General features: G+C 41.2%; 2 protein-coding genes across 4 annotated transcripts in view; one reads left to right on the forward strand and one right to left on the reverse strand.

Moving 5' to 3' along the window:
* Positions 1-3,472: 3,472 nt before the first annotated feature.
* Positions 3,473-5,855, reverse strand: sdhaf1 (succinate dehydrogenase complex assembly factor 1). Its single transcript, XM_034199353.1, has 2 exons — positions 5,646-5,855; positions 3,473-4,809 (listed from the first exon to the last, which is right to left on the reverse strand). The coding sequence occupies exon 2, from the start codon at positions 4,541-4,543 to the stop codon at positions 4,295-4,297; it is 249 nt and encodes an 82-aa protein (XP_034055244.1). The 5' UTR covers positions 4,544-4,809; positions 5,646-5,855; the 3' UTR covers positions 3,473-4,294.
* Positions 5,856-6,093: 238 nt separating this feature from the next.
* The window catches only part of nudt18 (nudix (nucleoside diphosphate linked moiety X)-type motif 18), a 32,525-nt gene continuing 24,473 nt past the window's right edge, over positions 6,094-14,145 (forward strand). For 2 of the 3 annotated variants that reach the window (XM_034199333.1, XM_034199335.1), the window contains exons 1-3: positions 6,094-6,185; positions 6,650-6,824; positions 13,591-13,763. In XM_034199333.1, coding sequence (XP_034055224.1) covers positions 13,602-13,763 — 162 coding nt within the window. In that variant the 5' untranslated portion in view covers positions 6,094-6,185; positions 6,650-6,824; positions 13,591-13,601. The remainder of the gene's footprint in view (positions 6,186-6,649; positions 6,825-13,590; positions 13,764-14,145) is intronic. The other variant, XM_034199334.1, reaches the window with a different exon arrangement.

The following is a 14,145-nucleotide window of genomic DNA, read 5'->3' on the forward strand; positions in this document are numbered from 1 at the left end:
AACACATGCTAAGGTGAAGCTACCGCACACGCTATTTGTTGTTTGTTTATATCACGTATATCTTCTTCTCTGTCTTCCGGTTGTTGCCTGTTTTGAATGACAAATACACACTACCGCCGCCTGCTGGTAAGGAAAGTTATTGCCACTCACGCATGCGCAGTTCGTACGTGCTCGGCGAGTAAAGTAACGAGTTACTTTATGTAGCAGTAGTTTAATATATTACTTTTTTTTAAAGTAATATGTAATATATTACATTTTTTTAGTAACGACCCCATCTCTGGAGTTGGCGTTCTCTACTCTGGTTTACATGAAGAACAACAGGAGGTCACGGCTCTCTGTTGAACAGGACTTGCGAGTGGCCCTCTCCTCAGTGCCACCAAGGATTAAACAAATCTGCGCGCCCCGTCAGGCACATGTATCTCACTAATTTGTAAGTCGGCAAACATATTTACAATAGCACATGTTTCAATGCTGATTGCTGAAATGTTACATTTATAATTTGTAGTTCAGGACCATGGACAATGCAGCTTCCTTGCATTGACAGTTCTCTGTGCTGAATTTCTGCTGAGTGTCCTTTGCCTCATTTTTTATTTTGTGACCTGTCTGGTTTAAATGAGTGTGTTGCTGCTTTGATGAAGCCTAATTTGATAAAGTTTCAAATTCATTTCTGAAATATTTCGTTAATAAATATTTCATGAGTAATATAGTTGTCTTTGTCACATTTTATTTGGCATTAGTAAATAATTATGCACATTTACAGATATTTTACATGATATGAGTGATAACACGTGTTATAAGGGCTATTTTGCACAACAGGTGTGCCTTGAGATTTTTACTTGTCCTTTGGTGTGCCTTGGGCACAAAAAGTTTGGGAACCACTGGTCTACTCTCCACTCTACCTTTCAGCAACGTTTTAGGGATTTAGGCTCAGTCAGCTCAGGGACTGTTTGGTTACTTTAGTTTGGTAAATGAAATAAATGTTTGAACTTTGTAGTAGTTCACTGTAGTTGCTGTCATAAGTCATTTGTAGACTAAGTGGCAAAAAGTGTTTTTTTACATTTGTACTTTGTAGAGAAATGTAGACACAAGTTGGAAGGGAGCACAATAAACCTGATGAGTTTGAATTTGAGTTAATTATGAGTTAATTTTCAATTGATAATTAGCTCACAATAAGTTCACTTTAGTTACTCACACAACTTGACACAAGCCATGGGTTCAGGTCCGGACTTATAAGTCCGGACCTGAACCTGAACCTCTGGACTTGAGTCCGGACCTGAACCTGAATGTGAGTCCAGGTACGCAGCACTAATTAATACTGAGCAGAACCCAGATGTATCACGCTCAGTGAGGGATGGATGATCCCCGCTAAATGTCACTTAAAGTTTGCCGGAAGCACTTCACGGACTCTGCGATGACAGCTTCTTCTGGTAGCAAGTTCCACTCTCTGATTGTTCTCGGAAAGAAAGAGTATTTAAGAGTGTCACTAGTAGCGAAAATGTGCTTGAAGTTCAAAGAGTTGGCTTTGCGGTTGCACTTCTTCTAACTGGCTCTAGAGTACATTGATGCATCAATGGCTGAGATGTTATGGACAATGTTGAAGAAGAGAACCAAACGAGCCAATCGCCGCCTTTCACTCAATTCCACCCAGTTCAACCGCTTGAGCATTTCTGTGACACTGCTGTCCCATTCATAATCTCCAAAAATTAATGAATGGGACAGCAGTGTCACAGAAATGCTCAAGGTAACGTAACTTTGGAGTTTAACATATATTGTAGCTATTTAAAACGTCACTTCTTGTTTCCACCCTCTGCTCGCTTCAAATAATGGTTCCTTTACCTCCAACTGCCACAGTTTGTACTCTTCATTTTGCTACATAAACATGCTTTTGTGTATTATTCAGCACATTTGTGTGAAAGTCCAGTAATGAGATCAAATCAATGATAGTCATTGAATTCATTTCCTATGATGAATTCGGTACACCCTCTTAAGCCATAATTACATAAATAATGTTTTACAGCACGTGAAGAGGTTACATTAGAGTATTGACGTTATGTCAGAGATATCTTTGTATTGTGTTGCATAGATACATTCTGAAATTAGCGAACTGACCAAATCATGTGTCCACCTACTGCATACAACAATTAAAGTAGCCTAAATATAACCCATCAAGAACATTCATTCAGTACGTCTACCTATAATATATCGATTTTTAATTCAAAATGTGTTGTAACACTGTTGTCTTGCTGGTAATACCGATATTAGCAAATGTAACAGTAATCTAAACACGTATTTATTTTATGTAATCGCAATCGAATGAAGTAAAAAAAAAGTGTATCCTAATAATAATCACGTTACATGTAATCCGTTACTCCCCAAGCCTGTCAGGGATGAGTAAACTGAATTTAGCAACATAAACAGATGTGTGTATTTTTTCTCACCTGCTGAAATAACTGAGCGTTTGACATTGCTCCCCCTGAATTCGCCATGACGATAAAGCTGAATATAAAAGTAAAACACACCAAACAGCTGACAGTTTTGATGAATAATAATCCTACAACTTCCTCTGTTACCGATAAAATAAGTTAAATTTGCTATTTTCACAAAAATATACCGATAATAAATGATTCTGTCGACTAAAATATAGGGTGGGATGAGAAATGTCTCTCTTCCTGTTTACATTGCTTCCTCTTCTTCTTCGTTGGTGTCAGTCTGACTCAGACTCCATGCTGCCTCTCAGTGGTCACAATCAGAATCGGTTTGATTACCAAGTACACAGACAGAAAGAAGAATACTTTTTGGATCCTTTTAAGAAAGCAAAACAAAAAAAAGAATACTATTATAAAAGCTATTTTTAAAAACTATTTCAAAGTCTATTGTAACAAATTCAAAATAAAGGCAATATTAACACAACATATACATATGTAAGAAACTGAGTACAGTAAAATAAAATATGACAAATACTATATTCTCTACTTCTGTAAGAGCAGAAGTGAAAGGAGTGTTTCACTTCAGAAAAAAAGTGATAATGAGCTATAGGATATATCCTGCTACATTCAAGGTCTCACTGTAGTCATTTATTATTAACAGACTAAATGTAATGCTAATATAACTGTTATACTACTCGTCAGCTTCAGTCTTGTAGATATTGACATTTCCAATACGTTATCTTTCAAGTTATTTCTCTCGCTCTTAGTGTTGTTGTGACTCGTCAGGCCGACTTGATGTCCATGGCTGGTGTGTTTCATTCAATTAAGGTTGTTACAACACACACCCAACAAAATAGTGGCCTTTACAATAGTCAAAATCACATCAAATTAAATAAGGCAAACTCAAATAAAATGATAAGCAAACTTAAATTATCTAAAGGTTTACATAAATGTTATAGTTAAGAACCGTCTCTCCTTGGTGTGTTCAATCATTAAATAAATGTTGAGGTTAATTTGAAAATTACTTGTTCAAAGAAATAGAAAAATGAATAGATAACATATTTATTAGAGTGATTACTTATAAATGCTTAATTATTCCCAAATGTATTATTTTCTTTTTACATGTTTTCTGATGTATATTTCCCTTTACTTATTATTTTTTGAATGTATCCACTCATATGCTAATTTTAACTACTTATAAACTGTTGAATTGTTTAATCTATACAGCAATGCATCATATTTTATAAACAATATACATGCTTAAAAATAGCATAAAGTGTACTCTCCCAGCATGACCGATATCTGTTATTTGAAGGAATTCCATGAACCATTGAACAGACATTCATCTTCATCTTGTTTATGATTATGGCCTAATATCTAAATGAATGACATTCCAATCAGCCTCAGCCTACTTTATGTTTGCTGATATTTAGCTGAACTATGACTGTCAGCACTATTTTCTAAATATCAGTATGTTAGCCTAGTTATTGTGAACATAGTATTTAGTGAGCAGCAATAAGCTCTACTGTCCAAGTATAGCCTCACAGAGCTGATGACCATGAATAAAAGTGGAGTCTGTCATTTGAGAACTTATTAAAATGTTGATGGATCCATGTACAGTGATACAAACTGCAGTAATAACCTTTTTCTCTTCAAAGCAACATTTATTATCATGAGAGCTCAAATGAAGTATATTTTAATTTAATGCGTCTAAACAATCAGAGAACGTTCATTTGGATTTTAAACTCCAAAATCATGTTTCTTTCCCAACTGGATACAGAGCAACACGGGTGACAGTTTGGTCGTAAGTCTTTGAGAGGTATTTGTCAGTGTCGTCCATGGTCACATGATGCCGTACAGGTCAGAGGTCAGCTCTTTTCTGCAGGTTTGGCGAAGGAGCCCAACTGTTTGGTGTTGACGTCCCTCAGCTGCTCCAGCTGCCTCTGCCCTCGTCGGTACAGGTACTCGATGTGCATCACGTCAGTCTTCTTGATGCCAGCGTTCTGTCTGAAGTCGTCACGGATTCGGGGGATGAAGCCTGGTTTGTCTTGTCCGGCCCGCAGGAACTGCCGGTACAGAGCCAGGATCTGCTTCTGCAGCTTACTCTGCCTCGCCATCGGACAAACTCACTCACCAAAGATCACAAACCAAGTCCACAGCTGCGGTAGTGCGGTTCCACCAGATGCTTCTCACGTGATGTTGAACCTGAATGTGTCAAGAGTGTAAAGCTAAAGCTACAAGACAAAACACTCAGGGCCCCCGACGCTCCACTTAGTTTACTTTCCGGTGAGTTCTCTTCAGTTGATCCTATAGAGGTGTCTCTGAGGAGAGTGGGTCCACGCAGGATCTGATTGGCTGAGAAGTTGTCTGGGATCTGATGTGACTGTAGGAATAAAACACACTGAGTTAGGATGATGAGAATACAAAGACAGGACAAGCAGAAGTGGAAGAAGTACTGAGATCCTTTACTTAAATAATTTACTATGGTTTTAAACTACTCCATTACAAGTAAAATGCATGACTGCAAAATGTTACTTCAATAGAAGAACATAATTAATATCAGCTAATCAGAATTAAAAGAACTCCATATGCACAATGGCACTTTTCACAATATTGTATTTGTATACTATCCGTTTTCCTCAGGAACATGTACATGGCAGGGCACTTAATGTGGAGACTATTTTAGATACTGTTTGAAATACTGGGTTGCATTTTTGTATATTGGTACAGTACTGTGTCATATCATAGAAGCACATCCCATGTTTTTATATGTAAAAAGTAACTAGACACTTACAAATTGCACAACTGACAGGCGAAAGACATCATCACAAGGACAACTTTAATTCAAAGCAAACATGCATGCACAATGCTTCACTGTCTGTCCTAAAGTGATTACAATTGAACAAAGGAATCAGCGTGTCTACATTTACAAGCTTCTTCAGATTGTCCCACTTATGTAGCCTAGTATTTAAGAGCCAATTTCCCAATCTTAGTATTAACTCTAATGATTTTCAAGGACCAAATAGTTTTATGACCTGGTGCATTGTGCAATTGATCTATACAGATAATTCAAAATGTAATTAAATAAGGACTGCAATATCACTCTCTCCTTCAGCCCTAAAGACATTTAAATGTAAGTTCCAGGAAGTGTTACAGCTAATGTTAATGTTAGTTAAACTAGGAGATAACACAGTCACATAGCTTAGCAGGTTAGCTTACCTTTTTCAAACGGCCAACTGTTTACTTGTTTACGTTGGTTGAACAAGTTCCGTCAATAAATCATCACGCTAGTTAATCAAACAAAATATAAAAGTATAACTTGCACGTCATTTTAATCTGGGTAAACGGTTGTAAAGCGCCTCTGTGTGACCTTACACGTTACAAAACCACTGTGAAGCCAGAAGACTACAGAAGCTTTAACTTCCTGTAAACGATTTCACAATAAAATACTGATTATTAATAAGGAGCCTGAAAAAACGTTACATTTTGCATTGTTGGAAATATGGATTGCTATATAGCGTATATGAAAATAGTTGTAACCTGTGCCAGCAACCAGTGGTGAAAACCAGGGTCTAAATTAAGTAACTTAATAACCTTTATTCTAATACATTTTTAGGACAGCTTTTATCTCGAAAAACTGAGAGCCGGAAAAGTATGTGCATTTCCTATTTGGATTGCGGTGTCGAATATCAAAACAGAGCAGCAGCAGGCAGCACGAATCTCTGCATGTCAACTTTACACGGTCGTCAAATTTAAAAGGTTTGTGCTTTTAATTCTGTACATTCTTCTCAGTCTAGTGATACATATTATTTCCGGTTGGGAAGTCTTTGTAAACAACTGATTTCCTAACGACATTAAGCTAATTTAGCTTCTGTCAGGGTCCGCTAAATAGTTTAGCTTATAAACCAATAATAACTCATGGGTATGGGATTAGTTTTGTTTCATAAAGATAAAGGAACACTTTCTCAGAATCAAGCAAAACTAAGAGTTTAAGAGAGAAAAAAACTGAGTCAAGCAAAAATAAATGTAATTTCAAAAATAAAACTATAAGTTGCAAACAAATCATTTGTGTAAACTATAATCCTTTTTTCTTTGTTTTAACTTATCTTTTTGTTTGCAGTTCTCTTTGCTTCTTTCTCAATGATCAGACTTTTGCTCTCGCTGCAGCTCTCTCATTTGTGCTCCCTCATTTTTTGTTTTCGATTCTGACACAAACGTCCCAGGGAGGTGGGACTTTCAGGAGTGCGTCCCCATTGGCTACTCAGTTTTTGAGTGACAGCCCAGTCCTCCAGCGATTGCAGGCTACAGTGCAGCTGCGGTGCGGTAGCTGAGCGTGGATAGAACACCCCCAGAAGAACCAGCATTTCAATTATTATAATACTACAAGTGAAAATATATGTAAGTATTGATCATTTGTGTTGTTTGTGCTGTACTATACGGTCTGTTTCTTTATTGTGTTAAGAGAGAAGTAAAGAAAAGCTGGCAGTTCGTGAGCTTGTTGGTAGAGTCAGACACTCAAACGGACTCGTGTGCCTGACTCTACCAACATGCTTTCATGATTCTGTTTAGATAGTATAAGCCATGATCGCTTATTTTATTAACACGCTAATTTGATATGAAAATCAATGGAGGCTGAGTTTACTACTTCTCTTTGTAGGAAAACTGAAGTTACCTACTGTAACTCCAGCTTCTATTTCGTATAGGCTTCGCCCTCTAAGGCTATCACTATTGGGTAATCCCCTGCGCACCCGCGCAGCACTGAAAACGCTTGTAGTCCACGCCAACCTGCGAGGTGGGCTCCATCTTCGGACTCACTTCCGGTATAAATAGGAAGGAGGCCCGACAATCTGCTCCCACACAAACAGCTTTTCTTCAGCTATTCGTGGAGCCAGTGGGGCCTAGTGTTAATTTCGTTGACTAAACCTATGACGAAATATGTTCGTCAACGACCTTTTTTTCCATGACGAAAACGAGACGATGACGAGACGGCACCGACGGCAGTAAACAATAACTGTAACGAAATCATCATGCAATATCGTTGACGAAAAGTGACGAGACGAAATATTATCAAAGATAACGTTACATCTCTGATAGTCAGTTTTTCTCCCAGCAGTTCCATTTCCGGTGCTGCGGCAGGGCAGCAGCTGTGTGTCCGTGCTGTGTGCGGCGGTAGATTTGAATTACACCGGGCAGCGGCACAATATGAACTGTCAGGAAGACTCGGGTCTAACTCATGGTCTAACTAACCTTATTTAACAGAAAATGAAATGGCAACAGGGCTTGGGAGCAGTGGTCGCACTCGCGTTAACCGAATACCCCCCCGTCAGCGCGAGTGATTGATAAATTGTGCACTCGACGGATAATAATGGATTATGACGGAAATGTTACGATCCGTCAAAATGACTGACAACGAAAAAGTCTAAAGCCACCACTGCTTGGGAGAAAGAAACAATGTGATATTTGGGCCCATTTTCCCTACAATGAGGCGGAGAAAAAAAGCGAATGCATTGTTTTATCAGAAGGGAAGCAATGTGGCCATAACACAGCTGGTAAAAACACCACAAACCTGAGCAGATACTCTCTGCAAAGCTGCTTAATCATTCAACCTGTGTTTTTCATCAAATAAGGACAAGATATAATCTTATTTATTTATATATACTAAAATGACAAATTATTGGTTTTGGCTAGACTAGTTTGACTGAAATGTTCTATATAATCTGATGACTAAAAAATACTCAACAGTTTTTATTGACAAAAAGTAGACTAATATAATTAGTTTTATTTGACTAAAATAAGACTAAAATGCTCAGACTTTTAGTCGACTAAAACTTGACTAAATAAAAACAGGATGAAGGTGACTAAATATGACTAAAACTAAAAAGGAAATTTAACACAGGACTAAGACTAAAACTAAATAAAAAAATAGCTGACGAAATTAACACTAGTGGGGCCCAGAATTTAGAGGGCTACACCAATACTCATAGAAGCTGGGTTACAGTAGGTAACTTCAGTTCTATTTCGTATATGGCTTCGCCCTCTAAGGCTATCGCTATTGGGTTAAGGGCGAAGCATAGTCTGCGCCCCACTGGGTCCGCCCGGCACTAGAAGCACAGACACACCTGCTCAGATAACAACCCATGCCTATTGCGCCATGCGAATGGCGCATCACCGTCCCTGGAATATAGCATAACATGAATATTCTCCATGAGGGGACGAAGGCTGGGAACAATACAACCCTGCCACCGTGAAAAAGTAGAGACGAAGCTTATACTTTGTCCAGCGATAAAAAAGGGGGAACAGCAGCTCTCTGCGTGCAGACAGGCAGGAGAGCGCGCACAGCTGGATCCCTGACATCACTCACTCTGACAGGACACTCCGTACAGGGTGTGTCAGAGAGGAATGGGAGACATCCCTCAAATAACATTGAATAAACGAACAGGGGGAACACCAAGATGCAGCAGTGTAAATGTCTTCCACTGACAAAACAGCTGAGCTGCCATCTCCTTGGATCCGGAGACATGACGGAGCCACAGAGAGGGCAGACAAATCACTCACCCTTTTTGCTGATGTCAGTGCTAAAAGTAATGCTACTTTGGCTGACAAAACCTTAAGGGGAACCTGATCCAAAGGTTCAAATGAGGCTTTACTCAGTGCACGTAACGCCATAGCCAAGTCCCACTGAGGCGACAGTGTGCGTGACACAGGTCTGAGTCTCCGTACTCCTCGCAGAAAACGTTTGGATGGCTGCTGATCGCTCCCTCTGCCTGGGAGAGAGCGTCCCCGCGCCACGGAATTTCCCACTGTCTGCCTGATAGTGTACACTGTAGGCATGGAAACCAGGACGCTCCGGGGCTATCAGGACCGCTGATAGCCGCTTCTCCCGCACTCGGTCCGGGAACCGAGGGGTCAGCGGAACTGGTGGGAAAACGTATAACAGCACCCTGGGCCACGGCCGATGTGCGAACGTGTCTACCCCCAGAGGGGGGTGATCCTGCGTTCTGCGAGCCCCTCTGTTCAATTCGCCGGGAATATACATTGCTCTGATGGAGAGCAACGTGTGTGTGCGACCAGAACAGCAGCCGTACTCCTCCCTGGCGATTGAGGTAGGCTGCCGTGGCCTGTTGTCTGTGTGAATCAACACATGCAAAGTTCTGGAATACTTTCCAAAACGGAGAGCAGCTCCAGCACATTTACCCACGGGGTCGATGCGCAGGCGAATGAACCCACTCTGGAGTCTCCCCCAGGGGGATCACCACGTGACCAGCTGACGTCATGCTGAGCAGCTGCATCACGGAGAGGGCTGTCACCACGCTGTGGGGTGTGACACGCCGGAGGAGAGCTGTCAGTTTCTCCACTCTCTGCCGCGAGAGCCGCGCTCTCATGCTGGCTGAGTTTAATTCCACTCCCAGATAAACGATTGTCTGAGTGGGAAGAGGACAGCTCTTCTTCCACTTTATTATGAAACCCAGGCTTTGACAGATGCGACACGAGATGTACCGTCTGTAAAGCGACTTCCTCCCTGGAGCGAGTCAGCAACAGCAGGTCGGCAGATAAAACCACACTCTCATCCCTCCTCTGTGTAGCGGCTTCAGAGCCTTCCCTACACACTTTGAAAAAATGCGAGGAGCCAGGGAATATCCGAACGTCAAACGATTGTCTGGTCTGATATTCCCTGAAATGAGAAATGCAGGAATTTCCTGTGTTTTCGGGATGATGGGAATATGCATCCTTCAGGTGGAAGTGAACCAGTCGTTGAACACATTCAAGCACCTGTTTGATCTTCAGCATGTGGAATACTGACAGATCGAGGATGGGTCTCATTCCACCGGTCTTTTTCGGGAATAGAAAATAACGGGAGTAAAAAACCCTGATTTTACTCCCTTTGAGGAACCCTGGAAATAGTATTTTTCAACAGGAGTTTCTGCAGCTCTGAATGGAGCGCAAGACACTGTTCCCGGGATGACAGGAGTGTTTCCTGTATCCCATTGAACTGTGGGGGGGGGGAGAGGCGAACTGCAGAGTGTACCCTCTGCTGATCAGCCTGCTCATCCATCTGTCCATCAGACACATGCGCTGCCACTCTGAGAAATACTCTGAGAGCGGGCATACATGCTTGTGATGTGCTGTGGTTGTCATGGTGACGAGCCACGCCACGCCACGCCAGAGCCCTCGCCGCCGCTGCCCGTGAGGCAAGTCAACCCAAGGTGGGCCTGGACCGAAATGGCTGCGAGGGAGCCTCCACACGCTGCGTGTCACTCCGGCTCTCATCATGGGGATGAGTGGAGGTGTGTGCAGTGCTGTCCACACAAGGCGTTATAATGGCGCTCGTGGGCTTATTATGACCGTGTGTAGGAGGTATATCTGGGACCAGAGGTTGCGCTAGACTTTTTCGCTGCCCGTCATTTTTTGGGCAGGATTGTAAAATGTCCGTCAAAATCCATTATTACCCGTCGGTCGGCCTGTACACAACTCTGCCGGGGGGGGTGGAGAGAGCACGCTCGTGAACTGTCAACAGGGGACTGTTAGCGCCGTGTTATGCTTGTCCACTGCACCTCGCGGGAGCGCGTACAGCGTAAAGCAAATATTCACTTCAATGATTTGTACGGCAAAGTTAGGTTTGGAAACGGTATAATTTCCTTTTGGGCGGGCATGCATAACACGGCATAACACCGGAGCCTCGCTACGGGGAATCTGTGGTGCTTTTCTGAGTTTGTTCTAATCCGTGAAAAATGACGGCTTTCAGATTTTTCCGTCATTGTTAAAAAAAATCCGTCATAGACGGAAAATATTCGGTTAACGCGACCTCTGTCTGGGACAGAGGAATGCCGCAAGCTCTGCAGTTTATTAACCGACAGGTCAGAGGCAGCTGGCTTACACAGGGTGGGGATATGTGAGAAACAGTTGTTACTGATGACACAGGCAAACTGTTGGACGATGAAATGTTTTTAATTTCTTCACGAAAATCCCCCTCAAACGGAGTGAGAAAGCAGAGCGATGTTGTTCGCCGCTGCAGACGTCTGGAAGGCACACTGGTGCATCCGGTCAGTCTGGCGGATGACAACCTGGTCCCCGGGGGAGGAAAGTAAGGGATGCCCTGCAGCGACCGTGCTGGCCTGCTTCACCCCGAACAATGCCGTCAGGTTCGGCTCCAGGGGAGGTGCGGTCGGAAAACCAACATCCGTCAACCCCTTGGTGAGGGGGACGTATGAGGGCCCCGGGCTCCTAGAGGCCGCCGCTCTCTCCTGGTACTTCCGGATGGCCGGGAAGTACGGCCAGACCGGGTCACTCAGTCCGGACGGTCTGTACCCGGGAGAAACACTCCTGCCACCGGCAAGAGAGCTCTCCTGACCCGAAGGAACGAGGAGACCTCTCCAGGCGGCTGCCTTTTCGATGATCTCCGGCAGTTCCTGCAGGATTCCGCCTATCGACGGCAGAGCTGTGATGGCGGAAAGAGGGACCGCGGGTCCCGCAGCCGGGCCAGGCCGGCACCGGGATGGGGAAACCACATGGTGATCCATGGATGGAGGCCACTTTTATATTGTATAATTTGTTAAATTAAAGCAGTCTTTAATTGTCTGTACTAAACATAGCCATATATGCTTTTGAAATGTAACATGTCTTTGAATAAATAACAGTATACAGTTTATATTGTGTATCACCTTTAGCTTGAAAATACATAGATGTGTGTTTTTAATCTATAAAATAAATAGACAGACACTTTATCAATCCCATATTGGGAAATTATTTTACAGCAGCAGGGTGTTCAGGTATTAAAATATTTAAAGTTGGAACAAAGTATAAACTACACAACACAAGTATAATTCACAGCAATCCATAAGATAAGTCCGATATTTTTCATGAAACTCCCCAGGAGACACCGATACTAACGTGACCGAATGGACTCCGGAGTTTGCTGCATGAGTTGCACTGTATGATCTGTGGTGTAGTGGGCTGTCACTCAAAAACTGAGTAGCCAATGGGGGCACACCCCTGAAAGTCTCACCTACCTGGGACGTTTGTGTCAGAATCGAAAACCAAAAATGAGAGAGCTGCAGCGAGAGCAAAAGTCTGATCATTGAGAAAGAAGCAAAGAGAACTGCAAATAAAAAGACATGTTAAAACAAAGAAGAAATACTTGTAGTTTACATGATTACACAAATGATTTGTTTGTAATTTAACGTTTTATTTTTTAAATAAAATGTATTTTGCTTGACTCCGTTTTTTTTCCCTCTTAAACTCTTAGTTTAGCTTGATTCTGAGAAAGTGGTACTTTATCTTTATAAAACAAAACTAATCCCATACATTTACAAATCACATATTTACACACAAATTATTTTTATGTCCACACAAATATTTATGAGACAAATCTATGTGTGTGTCAATGTGCTTACCAAATTTCAGAGCTGACACGATAATTCGATCAACTGTTTCCGTCATTTTTCAAGTAGAAATGGCAAAATAATTTCAGAATTCTCGGCCTGAGATGATCTTCTAATGTTTTTCCATGTCATACTAAATATATTTGGTATTAAGGCATTAGAAGACATCACGTCTCTGTTAATTTGTGTGGTAATATGTTGGCAGTATCATATTTTATCGGTTAAATAATTATCATTTGTATCAATTACCAACATCCACGCTTCAGATGGTTTTGCCACGATACGCCTGGATTTCTGGAATATCCTGTCTGATTATTTGATCTGACAATCCCCGCCCTAGAAAATGCACTGCATCACCATTTTTATCAATATAATATTAAAACAAACTATATATATATATATATAGCCTATTAAGGATTTGATATGCCCCCCCTCTCTAACCGACTACACTAACTCACTCTAACTAACTACAAGCTAAAAAAACAACAATCTGTAAATGATAAACTCTAGCAAATACCAACAAATAAATAAAAAGCAGGCTGTTAAAAATGATTGTGTAATAAAACTGTAGTTATCAAAACTTTAGTATTATAAAGTAGTACCAACAACAATGGCATGATTTGTTCTTCTCTGCTGCAAATGTCTTCTTATCTTCTTTTTGTTTTGTTCTAATACTAAGTTTACAATAAATACTCTGTTACTTCACTGTAGTAAACCACTTTGAGATCACAATGTGTGCTAAAACTAATGATGTCTGTATTGTGATGTATTTCCTGTGTGTGCAGACCTGGAGGTGATGGAGAAGGAGTGGAGGGAGGTTGAGGAGCAGGTGGAGAGGCTGATGAGCGGTCAGGGGTCAGAGGTCACCGGGTGTGACCTGTGCCCGGAGCAGTGCAAACCGGCCTCTCTGAAGAAAACCGTCACCTACATCGTCTGCGCCGTCATTTTCAACGAGAAGGTAACCTCATCATCAGATTATTTTATAATAACAATAAAGCTTCATTTATACAGCACATTATACACACCAGGTGCAGCTCAAAGTGCTTTGACAAATTGGCACACAATACAAATTAAAACAGAGAACAAGAAATTCACCTCACATAGAAAGTAAGGTAAGACCTTTTTGGAAACATGCAGCGTAGCAACATGATATAACAGTTTGAGAGACACAAGGAGGTAAAAGGTATGATAATACAAATAAAATACAATACAATAAAACAAGACCCCCTTTGGGAAAATATAGGAAGACATTAGAAAATAGATACAATAAAATATATTTGAAAAAAATATATACAGTGTATTTCAAAAAATATATATTTTATTGTATCTATTTATATATA

Source organism: Gymnodraco acuticeps, unplaced genomic scaffold (assembly GCF_902827175.1).
Source record: "Gymnodraco acuticeps unplaced genomic scaffold, fGymAcu1.1, whole genome shotgun sequence".
Lineage (NCBI taxonomy): Eukaryota > Metazoa > Chordata > Actinopteri > Perciformes > Bathydraconidae > Gymnodraco > Gymnodraco acuticeps.

What these genes read in the sequence shown, in the direction of transcription:
- sdhaf1 (XM_034199353.1), bottom strand. Translation starts at nt 4,543, where the DNA reads ATGGCGAGGCAGAGTAAGCTGCAGAAGCAGATCCTGGCTCTGTACCGG.